Source organism: Scyliorhinus torazame, chromosome 18, assembly GCF_047496885.1.
Source record: "Scyliorhinus torazame isolate Kashiwa2021f chromosome 18, sScyTor2.1, whole genome shotgun sequence".
Lineage (NCBI taxonomy): Eukaryota > Metazoa > Chordata > Chondrichthyes > Carcharhiniformes > Scyliorhinidae > Scyliorhinus > Scyliorhinus torazame.
The window spans coordinates 107795969-107818254 of NC_092724.1; the positions used below are offsets into that span (position 1 = coordinate 107795969).

At 45.5% G+C, this 22286-nt stretch overlaps 1 protein-coding gene across 4 annotated transcripts in view; it reads right to left on the minus strand.

Moving 5' to 3' along the window:
* The window catches only part of LOC140395406 (protein shisa-6-like), an 877428-nt gene that overhangs the window by 651361 nt on the left and 203781 nt on the right, over positions 1–22286 (minus strand). For all 4 annotated transcript variants that reach the window (XM_072483131.1, XM_072483130.1, XM_072483129.1 and 1 more), the window contains exon 3: positions 20000–20110. In XM_072483131.1, the coding sequence (XP_072339232.1) occupies positions 20000–20110 (111 nt within the window). The remainder of the gene's footprint in view (positions 1–19999; positions 20111–22286) is intronic.

A 22286-nucleotide genomic window follows, 5' to 3' on the forward strand; every position in this document is an offset into this window, starting at 1 on the left:
AGTCATGGTGACCATGAAATTATCATTGATTGTTGTAAAACACCATCTGGTTCATTCTGGGAAGGAAACTGTCATCCTTACCTGATCTGGTCTACTGGTGACTCCAACAATGTGGTTGACTTGTAACAGATCTCTGAAATAGCCTAGCAAGCCATTTTGTTCCAAGCAATTAGGGACTGGCAACAAATGCTAGCCTTGCCAGCGACATCCTCCTACCATGCGTCAAAACCCCTATTCGGACCAAGGTGAAACCATCTCCCTGTGGGACTCAGGGACTGCAAGACGAAGGTCACCCACCTGGGACTTGTTATGAACTAAGATAAAAGCTGGCCCAAAGCAGGGTCTGATATGATTAGTTCTCCCAGCAAGGACTGTATTGGGAGCGAGTTGCTGCCTCGAGCAGAACTTCGTAAATCGTGAAATAAAACTATGTTCATTTACCGCCAGCTTCCTCTGAGTTACTAATTTGGCGGCAAGGATTAAAGGAAACTCCGGACACACTCGTAGATCCGCCTTGCAACGCCGTAGCAATTTAAGGTGCCATTATTCCGAAAGTTGGAAGCCTTTGACGCAGGCATGGAAGACTGGAACCAGTATGCGGAGCGCATGAGGTATTTTTCCCAGGCAAACGGGATTTTGGGGGAAGCCCGACAGAAAGTCCTCCTCCTGACCGCCTGCGGGGCCCAGATATTTGGAATCATAAAGAGTCTGACTTACCCGGCTGCACCAGACTCCAAATCCACTTTGGTTTCGGAACACAATGATCCCAAACCTTCTGTAATTATGCAGTGGTATCATTTTAATATGCCGATTCGGTCTGCTGGCGAGTCAGTGGACTTCTTTCATTCTTTCAGTCATGGACTTCTTAACTCGCCGGCAGTGTCTGGCTGAACACTCCAAGTTCAGACCGTCCTCTCCGAGATGTTGAGGGACCGGCTCGTGTGTGGCATTAACAATACAGCCACACAGAGGAAGTTGCTGGCAGACACCACCCTTGATTTGAAATGGGCCATTCAATTTTTCCTATCTTGAGAGCACCCAGTTGCTGGCCTTGTCAGAAACATCCACATACAGTGAAAAGAATAACATTTTAAAACATTTTTTTTAATGAGTGCTCATGGAAGAGCAATGCGAGTGAACAGTGTAACCTTGGCTGCATGCTAGCCCTGATCTTAGAAATCTCTCTGGAGTATTGGACTCCAATTATTATACAGGATTTATAGCATGGATATGGGCCAGTCTGCCTGAAAGGTCTGCGCTGGTGGTTGTACTTGATGCAAGTCTCCTCCAAGCTCACAATAACATGTATTTATATAGCATCATAGAATCGTAGAATTCCTACAGTGCAAAAGAAGGCCATTCAGCCCATCGACCCTTTGAATGAGCATTCTATCCATGTCCACCCCCTGTCACCCCGCCCTACCCCACAACTCCATAACCTGACCTGCACATCCCTGGACACTAAGGGGTAATTTTTTTAGCATGGCCAATCCACCTAACATGCACATCCCTGGACACTAAGGGGTAATTCTTTAGCATGGCCAATCCACCTAACCTGCACATCTTTAGACTGTGGGAGGGAACCAGAGCACCCGAAGGAAATGCACGCAGACACAGGGAGAACGTATAAAATTCACACAGACATTGACCCCAAGGCCAGAATTGAATTCGGGTACCTGGCGCTGTGAGGCAGCAGTACCAACCACTGTGCCACCTTGCTGCCCCAATATGTCCCAAGATAATTTGCAGAAGCTCAAGGTTTCAAAATAGCTGAACCAAAGAAAGAGCAATTAAGGGCAGTGAAGATTTTGTCATTGGAGTTTTAAGCAGCCTTGAAGGAGTGGCAAATGATGAGGCAGAAGCCTTTAGGAAGGAATTTTCAAATGTATCACCGATATGGCTGAAGGCAAGGCTGCCAATGAGAGGAGGTGGGGGAAGACTCCACAAAGGACAGAGTCAAGGTAATTGGAGGATAAAAAAATAGATATAGTTGAGGTCAGATTTAAATACAAGCATAAGAAGTTTACACTTGAGGTGATGGATGGTTTTTGCAACAGTAGTTAGTGTTGGCGGTAATTGTGTCAAATCCCTATTGGTTGCAGATCAACAGATTTTTCCTTAATGGAGTAATCAAGATACATCTATGTCCCAAGCACGTTAAAGTTTCATAGGTTGGTAGGATGGAAGCTGGTTTGTTGGTTTTGTCAAATCCTACTTTCCATGCACCAAACAAGGCCTTAAATAGTCGGAATATTTAGATTTAATCATGCATCGATATATCTGATGGCTTAAACAACTGCTGTGAATGTGCACTTGCCAGAAGTCCAGGTGTCTGCAAACCATGTAACTAATTGTGGGTTGTCCTTTATCTTAACCATGTATTGTTTTCTTGTAGTTCAGTAATGTTCAAAATTTAAAATAAAACCTTGATTTTCTCTCAGCCTCCCATGCTAAAAATAAAAACTGAAAGAAAACACATGCTTTTGAATCAGTACCAAAAACTGACGTCAACATGTATATTTCCCAATCAATAACTAAGACTATCACTCCCTGGGTGCTGGCTCCTACAATCCAACCCTAATGATATGAGCACCATATGTACAAAGTGTGCCCTGCAACGGTTTCCACAGCAATAAGAGCTAAAAGTCATTAGAATAAATTTGTTAGAATGCATTTTTTGATTCTCTCAGAGGCCATTGCAACTCGAACAGGCGTCACCTTCATGGTGTTTAGCAAACCAAAATATTCAGACTCTGATTGCAGTCAGTTTAATTGCACCAACACAGCATCATATATGACAGTTCAATGGAAATAATGAAGACGTATTTCCCCCCTCCAAAAACACCACCCTTTTATAAATATTCCATCAGTTCATCTAACCTAATCTAACTCTGAAGGATGATATTTTGCCAAAGAACTAGAATTTTGTGTATGTTTATATTATGTTTTTTTTAAAGCAGATGAGAGTCGATACTCAGGGAATCAATTCAGCAGCATACAATTCCATGCCAGGCACACTGCTTTAGCCTTCGGGCAGAGAGGGGGGTGTCAGAACTGTAACAATAAGACTGTTTAATAAATAATGCATTCAATAAATTACTGCGTCCTGACAGTGCTTCCAGCAAATCTGGATAGCCTGAGATAGTGGTGGAGTTTAGCGACAGCAGGATTTCAACATTGAGACAACACAAGAAATGAATGAGGGTCCATCTCCCATTCATTTCAATAAAACAGATGGCTTTGAATAACAGTGCAATACTTGTGGACATTTTCAACTATCGGGCTCAGTGAAACGGAAGTGCTCCACTTAAAATTCAATTGATCCACTTCCCGTAATAATCCATTCAGCAGTATGACTTTTATGACTATTACCAGAGTCCGATGCCTTTGATTGTAAAAAAAAAATGCCGCATTCCAGTCAGAAAGCTGAAGGCAATGCATCTGGCACTCCCACCTGCCTCCTCTTTCGCCTCGGTGACCCCACTGCAAAATGCCAATAGACTGGTTCATATTTGTCTCTCTGAGTCTGTCATCCATCGTATATCACAATGCCTGCGCCGCTCAGTGACTGCTTGACTGATTTGAGATTTTGCATTTATATTCCGCCCCATTAACTTTTATTGCCTCCTATGAGTCTCCTCTTGGGTCATGCTAGAGTCAGCGCTGCTGCTCTCTCAGGACATATGTATTCCAGGTTCAGTGAGTTTTGCACGCTTTGACTTAACGCTGCTATGTAATCAAAATTCAGGAGACTGCAGTAGGTATAAAGAATGAAATACTGCCTGTCCAGTTTGTTACTACGTGTAAGAGATGGGAGTTAAAGGTTACAGTTTTTTTAAAAATGTGTCCTCTGTGTGTAGGTGATGCTCACAAGGCAGCATTTTGTTCCCTTCCCTAGTTGCCCGGTAGAGGTGGTGAGGTGGCGGGTAACCTTGTTGCAGTCTTTGTGACTATCGTGATATTGATTCAGGAATTCCAAGATTTCCAAGCAGCAAAGATGAAGGAACAGTGATATATGTATCTCCAAATCTGATATTATATCACCTGGAGGGTAACTTGGAAGTGATTTGTGTCCATGTGACTTTGCTGTTCTTATTCTTTCATTATGGTAGAAGTTATCAGCTGGGATGGTGCTGTTATAATGGCCTTGATGAATTGCTGCACTGCATTCAGCAAATCATTGGCAATGGAGGGAGGAGACATTCAGTCCATTGGCAGAGATGTCAAGCAGGTAGGCTGCACTGCACTGGATGTTTTTAATCTCCTTCAGTGTTGCAGCGGCACTCGTCCAGGCAAGTACTGAGCATTATATCAAACTCCTCACTTGAGCCCTGTAGATGTGAAGAGACTTTGAGGAACAAGAAATTGAATGATTCATAACAGAGTACATAGCCTCTGCCCTGTTCCCGCAGCTACATAATTGACATGGTAACTCCCCAGGGTGTTAACGACTGGGGATTCGTCAGTGGTGGTAGAGCAGAGTAAATGGTTGGACCTAATGCTGTTCAATTGTCATTATTGAGCACGTCTATGGTATGAAAGAATCATAGAATTTACAGTGCAGAAAGAGGCCATTCGGCCCATCGAGTCTGCACCAGCCCTTGGAAAGAGCACCCTATTTAAGACTATGCTTCCACCTTATCCCCGTAACCCAGTAAAACCACCTGATTTTTTGGACACTTAGGGCCAATTTAGCATGGCCAATCCACCTAACCTGCACATCTTTGGCCTGCTGCCTACAATTTGTTTATCAAAGACAGAATGGTGTCCAAATCCTGCTGTGGTTGGCATAGGTGTCTTGTGATCAGAAGTTTTGAATGATGCTGAACACTGATATTGTAAATGAACAGCCCCATTCTTGACTTTATGATGGAGGGTTGCTCCTTCATGAAGCAGCTATAAGTAGTTGAGCCAAGGTCTCATGTTCACTGTTAGCTGCACATGCATGCGACAAATCAGAAGGTACTGCATAGGTCACTCACAAGCTGTCCGCTTTAAGAAACTGTGAAAGGTACCTTGTACTGTAAGGAACAGGCCACACACTATTAAAAGAAATTAGTGGGGCACATTGGCGAGGAAATTTCCCTGAGGAACTCCTACAACAATTTCCTGGGCCTCCTCCAAATATCATAATGATATAGATATGACAATCTCCCTAATTCTGGTCACACATTGAGGTGGGTAGGCAGCTGGCCCTGGTTCCCAATCTATGTTGCTGTTGAGTTGGTTGCTAAGACACATAACAAAATCTGCAGGGTTTAATGTTTCAACTGAGTCTAACCATATTTTCTCTTTTTGTGTGCACCGGGCCTTTCTTAGTTTAAAAAGTCATTGACTGAGAAGTCTCAGGGGTGGGGGAGGGAGGATGGCCACATCTGACCACTGTTAACATCTGTGTAGAGACTGGTCACTTTTGAAAATAAATTTGAACCTCCAGTTGATAGCTGAAAGGATGACATGACAAAATTTCAAGTTTTAGGATTTTTACTGTAACAAACAGACTAAAAGCACTGATGACTAAACACTACTTTAATAGGCAACTTATACTTTAAATCACCAAACAGAACATTCCCCTTTTGTTTTTAACAATACTGAATAGTCCACTTTACACGTGTCCTTTACATAGTCCTTTAAGTAATCATTCAAATCTCCTGGACTGCGTCCAAATTTATTCTTAACGCCTGAGGGTTGACTTCTGTTCTTTTCCTTTCCCAGCCTGGTAACTTTTAACTCAGAATTGTCTGTCATGGTAAGAGACTTTTCCTGGAAACTCTCACTCTGGCGCAAGGTAGCCGAATCTTCCAGTCTTGATTCAAATCCTCACTAATTTGGTCTTTTCAATTCAAACAGAAGCTCCCACCCACATTCCTGTATGGTGGCCCACAAAGACTTTCACCCCCTAGCTTTACAGTGTCTCCCTGATACTGGCAGACTAACTTCTAGGTGTGTTCGGGATATTTTCGAAACCCTTCCTCTCTTGGAGTTGTCTCCATGGCAATGCGATTCACATGGGTCTCGTATCCGGGTATAAATACTGATTATCTATGCTTGAAACCCCAATCCTCTTTTATCTTGGATGTAAATGGACAATTTAAAACATAACTGTTTATAACCCGACATTCTTAACACTTTTGTGGGACTTTGGAGACTAGCAGCCTGACCACTGTAAACAGAGCTGCTTCTACCATTGTCTCCAAGTGTGAACTGCTTGCGCCTTCCTTCCAGAAAAATAACCCAGACCTTTTTTATTCTTTAATAGCTGCCCAGGTCTGTTGTTATACATATGTCAGAATAGATCACATGACCCTCTTCATTTTATCCTCAATTAAAGACACATCCCAAAAACATAACAATACACCTCTTATTTGTAACACCACACCATACAATGACCATTGTAAAATCAAATACCAAAAATCAATCAACCCATTTTGTCTGTAGTGATTGTTTAGGACATTAAAACACCATTAAAAGGAAAGGCACATTTTACTTATTGAAAAAAATGAATTCACTTATAAATGTAATCTTTACACACTTCACAGTCCAAATTTGACTAGTCCTACTTTGCTGTTTGCTATCTATGGATCTGGGTGAGTGAAAAATATGACTCATGTCTGAAAATCTTTGTGTCGGTTAGCATGTATGCAGAAACATCCAGCCACAGATCCAACATTTCCCACATTAAACAATAACAGAGTCACTTCCCCACTGTTCAATTTGTTCAAAGATTTTAAGTAATGATGAATGGTTAGCAGAAGAATTTTAATTCTGTGAAGTACTGTGAACTCAAGGGCTGCGCTGTGGAAAGGTGGTTTTGGGGCTGATCCTCCCAACACTGGAGAAGAGAGCTGGAGTGATGGGGGGTGCGGGGGAAACTGATTATAAAAGCTACACCAGTAGATGTTGTGAAGGGGGGTGGGCAGAGAAAGGCAAAAGGTGATACCTGGCTGCAGTGGCTTATAATTCCAATGTATATATCGTGTTTGGCGTTCTATCCAGGTTTTATGTTGCTCTTTGCATATACAAGTATAAAGAGACAAACGCCTTTAGGATCTGTTATTATCAAAAGAAAAATCTACTTTTAAATAATGATCATATTTAAGGTAGAATTTTATTTTTATCTTTTATATATCTCTCTTTGTGTGTTTTCACATTCTAAGAAGGTGAGCTACTATTTCCAGACTTTTCCACTTCTATCTCTAAAACGATCAGTAGCATCTATGTATGAACAACATAGTGGCAATTGGAAACCTAACACAACAAAGTCCTCATCCTGCCACTACAGTCAGGCATTGTATATCTCTTTTGTGGAACTTTCTAAATCTCTTCCAACAAATGGGCAACAGGCATTAGTTTGTTCTCTCACTGGAAGTCATTTACTTGCTTGCTGAATGATGTGCTTTGGAGGATTTCACAGCCTGCTGATGACATCCACATACAGAGATAGTGCCCTCATTTTTTTGACAGGTTCAAGTTTTAGGGGAACTGGGGTATGGTGCGGTTAATACAGGAGCAACACCCAAACCCAACAGGGCCCCTGGAACACAGTGCCAAGTTCAAACAGGCCCAATTCAGGCTATTGCAAGAGCCTTAATCCGCAATGTGGGAATCACGAATTGATGGTGTAGATGTAGATGCTCTTAAAGGACAGATAAGGTCTATTTAACTGTCAAGTATGCCTTGGTGGCTGCCGATGCTGTGCTTCAGGAGTCAGCAGGCGCACTCGAACACATATTCACGTCCCCAACTTCCCCCCTCCCACCACCCACCTACTGTCCCCCAATAGCGAGCAAAATTGAATGTGTCGAGGCACCTTTTACCAGGGTGTGTTTTCAGCCCAAAATCTTATGAGAACCGGGAAACATGATTCTCACCAACAAGATCTTGTACCCAATTTTTTTACACTCCTCGCCAGTAACGTAATGATGTTCCTGCCCTGAGATTTTAATACATTTGAAGATAATTGAAGAGCTTCCTCTCATTGAATATTCATACTGTTTTCAATAGGTTTTTAAAAACTTGAAGCAATTAGGGGAACCCGCCAGGGACACTAAGGTAAATATAGTCCCTGGGAGGAGAGGGACATGCCCGTCATTGCCCCCTGGAACTGTTCCCATTTCTTCTGAAAATGTTTATTCATGCTGGAATGCAGTTGCATGGCTGCCAACTACACATAAGTAGTCTATCCAATCTGTATGCGGGGGTGTTGACGGTATACATTATTGCACGGGGCATCAAAATTGAACAGCCACACCCTATTTCACACATCTGTGTATCTGTTAATATATAGATGATTATCTGCTGGACAGAAATATTAGCTTGAATCTTTTCTATTCACCCCCCCCCCCCATCCCCACACTCTCCCAATCACTGCCCCACATGTTCTCTAGACCCCTGAGGTTTTGAGGCTTATTTTAAGCACACCTCTGACCACCCTGCTGAGAACAGCTTTAAGAACTCACACCAAAGTGTCCAAAAGGTTGGGTAGGGTTACTGGGTTACAGAGATAGGGTAAGGGTGTGGGCCTAGGTAGGGTTCTCTTTCAGAGGGTTGATGCAGACCTGATGGGTCAAATAGCCTCCTTCTGCATGTGAGGGATTCTATGACCGGTCATTGATCCCACAATCTCTTGGAGTCCTGCAGTGGGAGTTGCACTAAAATTGTAGGCAGAAGCAAAATAAAAGTTAAACATAGGTAATTTGCAGCCAGGAAATTTCCACAAAATACCAGAAAATGTAAAGCTGAAGTTGAAAGATGGTTGAGTATGCTCAACAGAGAACAGAATCTCTGCTGCCAACTCTGCTGACGAGTAGTTTGTGAGATTAATCAGGCCACTGATTTTCTGCATCAAGATATTAAACAGATGGTGAAGTTGAGCTTCTCCATATCAGATCTCAGCTTCCTTTAGTAACAATATTGTTCAGATTTGAAGACCATTGAGTTGAAAATCGACGCATAATGGCGGATCGGGCCCCAAGTCTTTAACACCTCCATGCAAGGATTAGCGAACTGCTAGGCAACAGATTTGTTTGTTTTGCTAATGTTAACTAATTAAAAGTGTTAATGATGTTACAAGAGAGTTTAATGACACTATTTATGAATGATTTAACACATTACTGTAATTATGGGAAGAAGGACAGAGACTTCAATCATTTTGCACTCAGAGCTGTGTTTTTGGAATCACGGACTGAGAGTTTTGAGGCATTATTTCCGACGGCTGGTTTCACTGGCGTGAAGGTTTCTGGTGGCATTGATGAAAAGCATGGCTGTCAGCCTTCTGCCAACCCCGACACTGATTTAGCAGTTTCTATCGAATTGGACTCGTCAGGGCACAAGGGAGATGGCAATGTGAGGACGTTGATTTTCTTGAGACCATGTGGGCATAGTTTTGAAAGAAAGTGTCCAGATTTTCAGCTCAGTTTACAATGATGGAGAGACAAGCCCACAAACATTGCAAATCCCATTAAACCCACACAATGGAGAGCATTGGGAGCCATTTTCCTTCACCAAAATACGTTAAATTGTGGCGATTATCTATGTTCCCATTGGCAGGACGTCAAAAGCGTTAAAAATAATGCAACGGGCAAATATCTGGAATATTGTGCCCAGTTTTGGTGTCCTTGCCTGAGGAAGGATGTTCCAGCTATGGAGGGAGTTCAGCAAAGGTTGAGCAGACTGATTCCTGGGATGGCGGGACTGATGTATGAGGAGAGATTGAGTCGGTTAGGATTACATTCGCTGGAGTTCAGAAGGATGAAGGGGGATCCCCAAGAGATCTATAAAGTTCTAACAGGACCTAACAGGGTAGATACAGGAAGGATGTCCCCGATGATGGGGGAGTCCAAAACCAGGGGTCACACTCTGAGGATGCGGGATAAACCATTTAGGACTGAGATGAGGTGAACCTTCTTCACCCAGAGGATGGTGACCCAGTGGAATTATCTACCACAAAAAGCAGTTGAGGCCAAAACATTGTATGTTTTCAGGAAGGATTCAGATGTAGCTCTTGGGGCTAACAGGATCAACAGATATGGGGGGAAAAGCAGGAACAGGTTACTGAGCTGAATGATCAGCTATGATCATGATGAATGGCAGAGCAGGCTCCAAGGGCCGAATGGTCTACTCCTGCTCCTAGTTTATAGGTTTTTATGAATAAGCAGGCTATATTTCTCCCACATACTCCACTTTTGTGAGTATTTCAGTTACTGATGAGACCCCAATCACTCAGATTTAAATTCAGTCCAGCTCTTTGCTAGCATTATAGCCCAGGTTTATTTTATTTTCCCACTAAATTATGCTTCAGTTCTAAAACTCTTTTTCTAACCCCACCAAAACAATATATGTATAATATTTGGTACTTTTGCTAAATTTAACTGCTTTCGATATTCTCATGCTCCCATTGTCAAGTAACAGGAGAAGTGCCCCATGGATTGTCTTAAATGTGCCCTTAAAGTTGGATCAATTGTCTGACTAAATGGTGGGAAAAGAAAGAGCTAATGCTAATTAACATGAAAACAAGTGAAAAGGGCATTAGTAGAGCGCACAACTACACTGCACTGTGTTAACTCAACGTTATTACATTTATGAGGGTTTTCCTTGCCTAGTTTAAGTTCTGTAACTACAAAGCTGAAAAAATAAATAGTTTTATTAAGAGCATCAAGGCCCTTGGAGCCTGCTCCACCATTGATTATGGTCCTGGCTGATCATCTTATTGATGAAGCTTCAGACCAATCCAACAACCTGCTTTGAAAACTCTGCTCACATTTTGACAATAAATCTAACGGCTTCTTCCTTGGGTTATACCCTGTCTACATACCAAGTTTAATTGAAATCCATCGATTTGTATTTGAGATATATTGGCTAGATTTCTTCAGCCGTTCGCTGGCGGTGGAATCCGCTGATCCCACCGGCAGCACACACCTGCTCAAGGGTTTCCCGGCGGTATGGGGTGTCTTCAATGGGAATTCCCATTGACAGAAAACAGCACGCCACCTCCCGCCTCACGCGGCTGGGAGGCTGGAGAATCCCACCCATTGTTTGGAAACAGGTTAACAGAGGGGTGTAAACCTCTGCCCATTTCAGTGGCAGAGGTAATACGGCATTCCTCAACAAGGATTAGAAGGCAAGCAACTGGTTCCAGAAATAGCTCATTAAGGGAGATATGAAGATATCCTGCCCTTTTGGACTTGTGTGAATCCCTTATGAACAAAGAATGAGACTCTCGGGAGTAAATAAGCAACCTCTTATATTTATTGATTTGGAAATGCAGGCACCCCAAAGTGACTGTCTGAGGTGACTGACAGAGAAAATGTACTCAGTTTCTTCAATAATATTGAGGGGGTTTCTTTGGTATTAAGGATGTATAAGATGCTTTATTGATGTTAACTTTTCAGTCTCCAGTCCCTAGTTTTTATTTATTTATTTTTGTAAGACCTTGTAGCAGAAAGTGTAGCAATATCGAACAAGATCGTCTGACTGTTCACAGCAGCGGGATACTCTGGTTCTGCCAATGGTGCACCCTCCCTGTGGGTTTGCCAGTGGTGTAGGGTGGATTCAATGATAAATCCCATTGATAGTGGTGGGGCCACCACAGTGAAGCCAAAGATTCTCACCCATATTGTCCAGTATCGTATAAAGGTGTTGTTGGAGGTGCCTATTGTGAAGACCACACCAGCTGCTTGTTCATGCTATTCTATTTCAACCCCTGTAATATTTCCTGACTTTGTCCCTGCCTGAACGCACCTGCTGCCGAAACCCACATTCATAACTTTGTTATCTTTAGACTTGATGATTGTAGTGCTTGCCTGGCTGGCCTCCTACGTTCTAGTCTCTGTCAACCTGAGGTCATCTAAACTCTCCTTATCATAGCTCACACCCAAAGTTGTCTGTCAATCATCCCTGTGCTCGTTGACCTATAGTGGCTCCCAGTCAAGCAACATCTTGATTTTTATAATGCACATGCTTGTTTTCAACTCCCTCCATGGCCTTGCTCCTCTCTATAATCACCTTGAATTCCACAACCTTCCAAGGAACCTGAGCTTATGATACTGGCTTCTTCAAGCAACTCCAATTTTTATTGCTTCACCATTGCTGACCATGCCTTCAGTTGCCTGGGCCCTAAGATCTGGAATGGCCTCCCTAGAGCTTCAACTCTCAACCTCTCTGCTTTCCTTTAAGGTGCTCCTTGAAATCTACCTCTTCAACCTAATATCGTCTTATGTGTCTTGGTGTCTATTTTTGCTTTACAACACTCTTTTGAAGCCCTCTGAGATATTTTCTTGCATTAAATGCATTATATAAATCTAACTTGTTGGCTGATGGAGGAAGGAGCGCGAGAGTGTTTTGGCTGCACTGAGAAGACAGCACTTGGATTAAATAAAATGTCCATTTCAGTGAAAAAAGTTAGAAAGGTACCATTGTGAACCCCTTTGTTGTCAAACTCCGAGAACCAGTTACGACAGTACCAGGTGATTTTCAGCTGTGCTGGGCCAAAGCTTTTGGGTGTATATCTACGTCAGCCTATTACCCACGTCAATGTAGGAAACTGGGGCGATGTTCTCAGTGAATCGGCGCGGTGGCCCGAACCCGGCGCCAAAAACGGCGTGAATCACTCCTGCGTCGGGCCCCCCAAAACATTGTGAATTCTGCGGCCCGGAATGGGCTAGCAGTGGCGTGGCGCCATTCGCGACGGCGTCACCCGTCACGGACTCGCGTAGCGTCGCAGCACAAAGGATAGCCCCCCCCCCCGCGTCGCAGCACAAATGACGGCCTGCCCCCGCGTCGCAGCAAAAAGACGCCCCCCCCCCCCCACGCCTCTGGAGACCCGTCAAAATGGCCGCCCGCCCGCCGTGCAACGCCGAGGTTCCTGGAGCGGGACATCGAGGAATTCCCGGACGCAGTGGACAGGAAGAGGGAGGCCCTGTACCCCGGACACGGCCGCAAGGTCGCACCACGCCTCAGCCGGCACCTGTGGAGGGAGGTGGCAGAGGCCGTCATCGCCGTGGCCGTGACAGCAAGGACAGGTGGCCGTGACAGCAAGGACAGGTGTCCAGTGTCACAAGAAGATCAATGACCTTGTCGGGGCAGCCAGGATGAGTACCCCACCCCCCCTCACCTCCGATGGGCGGCACAGCCCTAGGTGCAACCGACATGGCTGCACCCACCCATGCAGGCTGCAGTGGCAGGATGGGTTGTGAACCTCTGCCAACATACACACAACCGCTGGTCCGCATGTATATGTCTGCCTAACATTGTTGCCCTTTATCGCTGCCACCCTCCCGCCCCCCACAGGAGAAGCGTGCTCACAACAACCGGGAGCGTGAGAGGACTGGAGTGGATCCACCCGAACTGCGACCACTCACCATTCATGAGGAGAGGGCCCTGGAACATGCAGGCAGACCCGAGGACCGGGAGGTTGCGGATGCAGAGGACAGGGGCGCACCACCAAGTGAGACCCTCCACTGCCTGCCCCCCTTTCCCCTTCCCCCTTCCCACATATCCCCTTTCCCCATATCCCCCTTATTCCCCTTCCGCCATATCCCCCTTCCCCCATATCCCCCTGCCCCTATCCCCGTCTGCCTGTATAACCATGCATGCTGTATTGTGTATTGCAGGACCAAACGTCGACCCACCCGTCCCCGCGGATGGCGACCACCCCCAGGATGACCCAAGATGGCCACGAGCCAAGGACAGACCTGGCCCATCAGGCATACGACACCCCCAGGACGTTCCTGGGCGGCCACGAGCCAGGGACAGACCCGGCCCATCAGGCATACGACGCCCCCAGGACGATTCAGGGTAGCCATGAGCCAGGGACAGACCCAGAGCACCAGGGAGACGACGCTCCATCTAGTGCGAGTGCGGCGACGCCGGCGGGTCAGACCCAGCGACGAGGTGGGAAGCCACAGGAACAGGCCCCCATCGCAGCCGACCCAGGACACACCTACCCAGGACATACCTACCCAGGACACACCTACCCAGGCAGCCATGAGCCAGAGCCAGCAGCAGATCAAAGAGGCGCTGTATGCCGTGGCCCAGTCTCTGCAGGCCGTGGCCCAGTCTCAGCAGGTCATGGCTGAGGACATCGGCGCCATTGCCCAGGTGCTGGCCGGTGTCACCCAGACACAAAGGGATGGCCAGCTCCCTGAGCTCCATGGCTACAAACTTGCAGATCCTTGTTGAAACTAGGGTGGGCCTCCAGGACTGGCAGCGCTAGGTGTCGGGGGGGCATCAGATGCTTGGTCCATTCGCATCCCCCCAATGTAGAGCCCCGGGGGCCATCGGTCACCCCGAGGGAGGAGGAGGTGCTGGGGCCGATTCCAGGTCCCCCTGTAGGGGATGTCCCGGAACACCGCGACACCTCGGACTCCCCTCCTTCTGTCCCAGGTGCATCTGGTGGGCAATGGGCAGGACAGGCTGGCAGCTCGCCATCCCAGTCACCCGAGCCGCAGCCTGGCCCATCTAGGCCGGGCCACCCCAGGAAACGGCCGCCAACAGGGTCCCTAGTCACAGGCAGGAATCACAGGAGTCCACCTCCAGTTCTGCTGTACCATCTGGGGAACCACCTAAACGTAGTCAAAGGGGCCGTAAGGCCAAAACATTAGACACTGAGTAAGTTGGCACGGGTGCAGGGCACAGATTAGTTATAGGGGCTAGGGCACGTGTATGAACTGTTTGTTATTAAAATCACTTTCACACCTACAGATGCTGCCTTGGTGCTCTGTCCGATGCGTGCGGAGGGGTGGTGTGAGGTGAGCACCAGTGTGTGTGTGTGTGAGGGGTGATAGAACGTTGGCCTCAGGTGTGTTTGCCCCCCCCCCCCTCCCACCGGGTCGCCCTCGCCATCCCTCCGGGCAGATGACGGGACCGTATGCTGCAGTGTCACGGCCGCATGCAGGGATGGTCCGGCTGGAGGGTGGCACTGTGGCCATGGGTCAGACATTGTCCAACGACGTGGAGCCTAGAGCTCATCGCAGAGCGGGTTGTCATCATCCTACATGGCCTCCAATAGACACGCTTCCACCGGCGACCGTGTGAGCCCGGCCCATTGTGCCGCAGGTGGATGTGCAATGGAGGGGTGGTGTGCATGCGGGTGGGGTGAGGGTGGTAGGCTGGTGGGTGGGTGGGGTGAGGATGGTAGCCTGGTAATGTGCAGTCTGTGCCCTTACCCGGTGATTCCCACACCCCCCTAGTCCGTGAACCGGGCGGCTATCAGCCTGTCCCATGCCCGCTGGCCCAGCCGGTAATGGTGGGCAACCTCCCGTCCATATCCAGCCCGTCTGTCCTGACCATTGCCCCCATCCTCCTCATCTGGGGATGTCTGCGCCTCATCTTGCTGCTCCTCCCCTTCCCCCTCCTCTGCTTGCAGCACATCGCCCCTCTGCTGGGCTATGGTGTACAGAACGAAGCAGACCACAACGATGCGGTCGACCCTATCTGCCGGTACTGGAGGGCCCCTCCAGAGCGGTCCAGGAACCTGAAGTGCATCTTTAGCAGTCCAAAGCACCTCTCTATCACACCCCTGGTCGCTGCATGGGCATCGTTGTAGCAGTTCGCCGAGGGGTCAGAGAATCCGGCCCCTGGCGTGAGCTGATCTTTTGTTTCGGAACGGGGCTGTGCAAATGCCCGGCAGGGGATTTCAGCAGACATTTTTAGGAATTCGCTCAAAAATTGAAGAAATTCACACGTACGCACATTTCAGCATATAACTGGTGGAAATTTGTTTCAGGCTAATTTTCTTGCGATAAACAAATCAAAGCCACTTATACCAAAACTTCCCCAAACATTCTGCCAAATTATGTCAATCTCGGACATTGCTCTCTTCTGTGAGTTCATAATCAATGAGTAGTTGATGCTGAATGTCAGTAATGTAACTTTGATACCTTATCGATAACCCTCCACCTCTAAGTACCAGGCCCTAAGAAGGCAACTGTGACCATGGGCCTCCATTGGATTGGTCCATGATTATGCTGGGTAAAGTACTACAGTATGGCTGATGAGGAAACTCTCCTGCCCACACCTCCTATTGGAAGGATTTGCAGGCAGACGATCAACCTGTTTGGCCCGTTCACTTATTGTGGCTTCCAATCGAGCAACATCTTGATTTTTATAATGCGCAACTTTTCGTGGCCACCAATTCCCGGACTGGTACTCGAACTTTCTGACCCAGAAGTAGGGATGTTACAGCTGGTTCTAGATCTTCTGATTAGCCCTATCTCCTGATATTTTCTGATGTAATCTATAACTTTAATTACTGCTACCTGTAACTCTAAAGGTTAAAAAACAATTGTTAGTTGATGGCTCTGTTGCCTGACCTCACCTTTGGCAAGGAAGTATGAGTTTGTTTGCTCAGTAGCTTGAGTGGACCCTGATGACAAATTGGTAGCGCAAATAATAGTATCATCAAACTGGTTCATATGGGAAAGTTTGGCGATGCAAATCTAAGCATCATTCACTTGAGGCATAAACCAGTGATTAACTTCATACTGATCTTTGACGAGAAATTATAATGAAAGCCTTATGAAGTTGTCACTACTTGTGATAAATATTCTTGTACTTTCTTGATCCCAGCATTGGAATATCCACATACCCACATATTTTAATCACTGGAATTTCTTTCTGCCACCACCCCACCCCATCCAGGGGTATAAATTACTCATCACTGCCTTGAGAGGAAAGTCTGCTTTCACCCTCACAACAAGAAGCAACTTAATGATGGTTGAACCATTTTGAAAGACAAGCTGAGGAGCAGGAATATAAGAAAACATTATCTGTCAGACGAGAGCAGCCTGGTAACCAAGGACAAATACTGGGTTGCTATGCGATCAGCAGGATGGAGTGGTCGAGTCTTGAGATAAGACACCACCAGGCAGCAAGAGGTGAAATGCATGATGAAGCAACTTCAAAAACCTTTGAACCAATGATGAATAACGAGGTTGGCACATTTAAAAGAACAAATCATTCAGATGTGTATGTAGGACTCGCAAAAGAAATGTGGACAAAATACTTTGAGAATTAAACACTATCTGGGTTTTCTCTTACTGCAGCTGGCAAGAGAAAGCATCTTAAAAATTCCAACAGATTTTGAGTGAATGTTGGCTTTTACCAGTAGGACTCCAGGATAGGTCAAGTTGTGTTACACATTTAATCCGTGTATTAGTGGTCAAATAAAACATAATCCCGCTGAGAGATTGTGGGGTCAGATTTTTGTGGAATTTGGAAGACTCCAGGGGTCTTCAGAAATAGTGGCGGGACCTGATTAAGGATGCTCTGTCCCCATTTCCGACCAATCCAATGTTTGCTGGTAGGAGTGCGGCATAATTTATACAGGAGGGAAACCCAAAGTCAGAATAGCCATTTGAACTCAGTGCTGAGTTCAAACAGACTCCAACTTGGCTGCTAAAAGGGTATTAGCCCATAGTGTGAAAGTTATAACTCGATGGAACAGGCGTAAAGACTCTGTCAGCGCAGATGAAGTCTGTATAGCACTGACATAAGCCTGTCAGGATCCAAAGGAGCAGAAGGTAGAGACAAATATATCCATTAGTGGCACCTACAGGCTAACAGGAAGTTGGCCCCTGCTGCTGGAAAAATGATTGCGCTTTAATAAAGTTCTGTGATACTTCAGAGGTCGGACTTCTCTGGCCGTTGCGATTCATTTTACCCACTGGCAGCGCACACCCGCCCCGCGAGTTTCCTGATGATGTGGGGTGGCTTAAATGGGAAATCCCATTGACAAGCGGCAGGAGTATAGAATCCCACCGCCAGCGAATGGTGCGCTGCCAAGAAACACGTGGCTGGAGTATTGGAGAATCCAGCCCAGAGCTTATGACCGATGGCTGATTTACTCATGGAAGAACATTATAAAACATTTGCAAACTCATCTACTGATTTTCAATTAAGAGACTACATTCTGTGACATAGAGGAAACATCTTTAGCGGGCAATTAATAAAAATATCATTATGAACTTTTGCCATTGTATCAGTGCAATATAGACATAAACAAGACTACTTCCATCAGTGTTTTCATATTCCCAGCAAAAACCTGATCATTTGTTCCTTGCATCACATTTTATTTTACGACATATCATCAAATATAGATTTTCAAAACCCCTGTGTACGTTGATCCTTGCTGTCTTTCCCTTAGTTAGAATGCCAATTGTGGAATGCTAATTTCTAGTCAGGCTGGCAGAACAAGCTTCTTTGGTCCACTACATAGATAACAAAATGTTTTTTCCTTCTTCACTCTGATGTTAACTGGATTCCTAATGCTTCTTTATTGGAACTGGAGGAATTATGCTTATGAGGTTTTTTTTTAGTCCATCGTGCTTTTGTGAAGCTGCCTAATAAAAACTAATAAGCATTGGCTTGCAAGCAAATCGATGTGACAGTGCAGCAAACTAAACCTTGATAAGATGTTTTTTTCAAATCACTCTGTTTTTCAGGTAATTAAATCTGTAAGATGGGCTGTTGAAAAATCTAAAACCCAGTCAAATCTCCATGCAATAATGTCCAGTGTTTTGCAAGAGAAGACTAAAGCAGTGTTAGAGCAGGTAAGGTAAAGGATTAATGGTGCAAGTGGCAAAAGTAAAATGGAAACCTTGGTTCCTGCATTTAATTGATTGTCCGTTCATTGTCCCCACAATTATTCAAGCAAATCACAGCCCTCTAAGAGGCACTTAAACAGCTCATAAAAACACACTATTGGGGATAATATGTTCGTCTGTAATATGGTGATACGCAGAGCAAGACAAAGATTCATTGGCAGCAACAAAACACAGATTGTTTGTCATGGTATCTGCCTACAAGAGTTCAATAAATGTAGAAACTGCAATGTGCTGAAACCTTAGTCCACCTGAATAAATACACCGCTTGTAAATGGTAAATGGATAAATTGCATACGGAACCATTTGGATATAGACATATATCTGTGTATTTGTCTTTAAATATTTTATTTATGTATAAATATATGAATTTGTGAACTTACAGAAGAGATAATGTGTGGCAGCAAAAGGAAATTAAGCAACCTTATTTGGAGCCAAATCAATTGCAAATGCTAATTAAGCTCTGCTTACCATTTTACATTTTGCTTCAGTGCAAGTATTGACGTTTATGTTTCTCCATATATCCTGCAAAGCTATGTCCAGGGTTACGAGCATAAGGTCTAGGTATCACAAGGGAGTGGGAATCTCAAGCTCACAAGGTTAGACATGCAGCGCTGGGAATCTCCAGGACAGGCAGGGCATGAAATATTGCCCTTGGAGTACTGTGTTGGGAAGGAGCAGAGGATGACATATTCTGCCCCGAGAACCACTGGGGTGATCAGATACAGGGATTCGCAGAACAACTATACTTTGGAAACATACTAAAGCACAATTGGAGATACCAACATCCAAACCCAATTGTTACAATGCATAGAGGCGCGTGCATGAATATCCCTTTTTTTAAAAAAAATATCTCCGCCCTCCTGTTTTTTTTAACATCAGTTCCCAATGTCTAGGAAACACACCAACAATGGCTACCATCAGATTGGGAAATGCTTGGTCTGTGCCTGGCACTTCTTTCTTGACAGCATCGTTGCAACCCAAAAACCTTTCTCTTTATAAATTATGAACAAATATATTTATTGTCTCACAGTGCAACACAGTAATACATTTTTCTTTGCATCGACATGTCATCTTTAATACAAACAAGCAGCTGAATTACCACAATATGGCTGCACTCTTGCAGAACATTTATCTTCCATTTGGACGGGCTTATTGATGCAAAGCCCAGATTCCGATTGAATGAATACCATGTTTTGTAACCACAACACAAGAAGCTGAAATAGATTTATTATTGCATGTGTGTTCATATAATCACTTTAATTGTGCTGTGCTTTTGCCAACCTACACTAAAATCCCCTTTCCTTCTAATGGGCACACAAACATTGCATCATGCGGGAATGTGGACGGCAAGTCATAAGCATGAAGCACTTTTTGCAAAGAAGTGGTTTCTACTGTACCCTTGAGATGTCCTCGTCCCAGTGTCACAAATCCTGAAGAGATGAAGTTATGCAAGTCTGGTCCTCCACTACGATAGCCATGACTGGTGCTTGAATCTTTTCCATGTAGTCCTGTTGGCAGACAAAGAGTTGCTCACATTTTTCACTGCGTTAACTGTGGCAAAAGCTTTGGATTAACTGGCATCTAGATGTATTTGTACACAGCAATTACTAGTTATCAGTGCAATGGACGTTGTTAGAAAATTTCAATGGCCTCTGCTTTCGTAGGCTGTGCCCAAAGAAAATGGCAAGACACATCAATAATAATGAATTGATTAGCTACATTAAACTGACAAACAATTGCTCCAGGGTCTGGCTTTAAAGGAATGTCATGGTGATGCAGGGTCACAGATTTGTTGCCGCACAGAAGGAGGTCATTCGGCCTGTCATGTCTGCACCAGCTCTTCTAATGAGCAATGAACCAAGTGCAACATTGTGTTTGGTGTAGCAGCAGCCTGTACCAAAAGCCAAGATGTTCATGTTAAGGGTCAGGTTGATCTCCCTGTAATCCTGTACTTTATTCCTTTACAGCCAATAATCCAGTTCAATCTTGAATGTCCCGATAGAACCTGCTCCCCCCCCCCCCCCCCCCCCCCCCGCCATACTCACTGGCAGCACATTCCAAATCTTAACCACTCCCTATGTGAAAAAGCATCTCCTCATGTCTCCATTCCTTCTTTTGCCAATTACCTTAAAATCTGTGCCCTCTCTTTCGCAATCCTTTCCCCAGCGGGAACAATTTCCTCCTATCTACTCTACCCAGGCTCCTCATGATTTTGAATACCTCTACCTAATCTCCTCCCAACCTTCTTTTCTCTTTGGAAAGCAATCCCAGTTCCTCCAATCTATCTACGCAATTGAAGTTCCTCATCCCTGGAACCATTCTTGTGAATCTTTTCTGTGCTCTCTCTAATGCCTGCACATCTTTCCATAAGCGTGATGTGCAGAACTGGATGCAGCACTCAGCTCGAGACCAAACCAGTGCCGTATACAAGTTTAATATGCCATCAATGTTCGCACTATGACAACAGCCAAAAATTCATGGAGGGAAAAGGAGAATACTGTGACATCATACCAGAGCATCACATTGGAGCCTGAACGTGGTAGAATGCAACCTTGAGATGCATGCTGCACGCAGTCGCAACCCCCGTTGGAACATCATTAGTGGCCCGAGATCCGTGCCACTGGCCGGGGGCTTCTGCCAGAGCTGGGGGGAGTGGTTTGGGGCAGCCAGGAGATGGGCTGTGAGGTCGGGGTGGACGAGTACGTGGTCCAGCACAGCCACTGCCATCTTTTCTGGCATGATCGGTGCATGTGGGGGGGGGGGGGGGGGGGGGTGGGGGGGGGGGTGTTGTAGGTGTACGCATGGCTGTAGCTCGTCAGCACTGCACATGTGCAGCACAGACCCGCCGATTCTCCAACCGTTTTCTGTGCATTCTGCTGCGGGTGTATCATGCGGCACTGGTGCTAGCTCCTCACCGGTAACGGAATTGGTGTAGGTTTCGTGCCGATTTTCCCATCGTGAAACACCACGGATCCTCCATTGGCGTCGGTGCTTAGCCTCAGGAACGGAGAATCCAGTCCTATATTTTTGTTGGATGGCGTCTATTTCTTATGTCACTTGTCTTGCTTACTGATTGCTAACATAGTGCCATTAATAGTTCAAGAGAACACCAGGTCAAGCTTTGGACTAACCAGTTGTCCAGTTTTGGAGAAATTAGAGAGTAAAAAAAATACAATTTTATTTGTTGGGACTACATAGAACATACAGTGCAGAAGGAGGCCGTTCGGCCCATTGAGTCTGCACCGACCCACTTAAGCCCTCACTTCCACCCTATCCCAATAATCCCTCCTAACCTTTTTGGACATTAAAGGGCAATTTAGCATGGCCAATTCACCTAACCTGCACGTCTTTGGACTGTGGGAGGAAACCGGAGCACCCGGAGGAAACCCACGCAGACACGGGGAGAACGTGCAGACTCCACACAGACAGAGACCCAGCGAGGAATTGAACCTGGGACCCTGGCGCTGTGAAGCCACAATGCTATCCACTGTGCTACCGTGCTGCCCGCATGCAGGTTATTCAGGTTTTACTCATGCATGTAATTCAGGTTTAGGACATGTTGGTGCATAGAACACAATGTCATCAGTTTACAGTCCAGGCATTTTGTGAATGAGTAAGCCACATATGCCACAGTCACTTTCAGAATTTCCTTTTAGGTTATGAAACAATTGTGTTCCATGTATC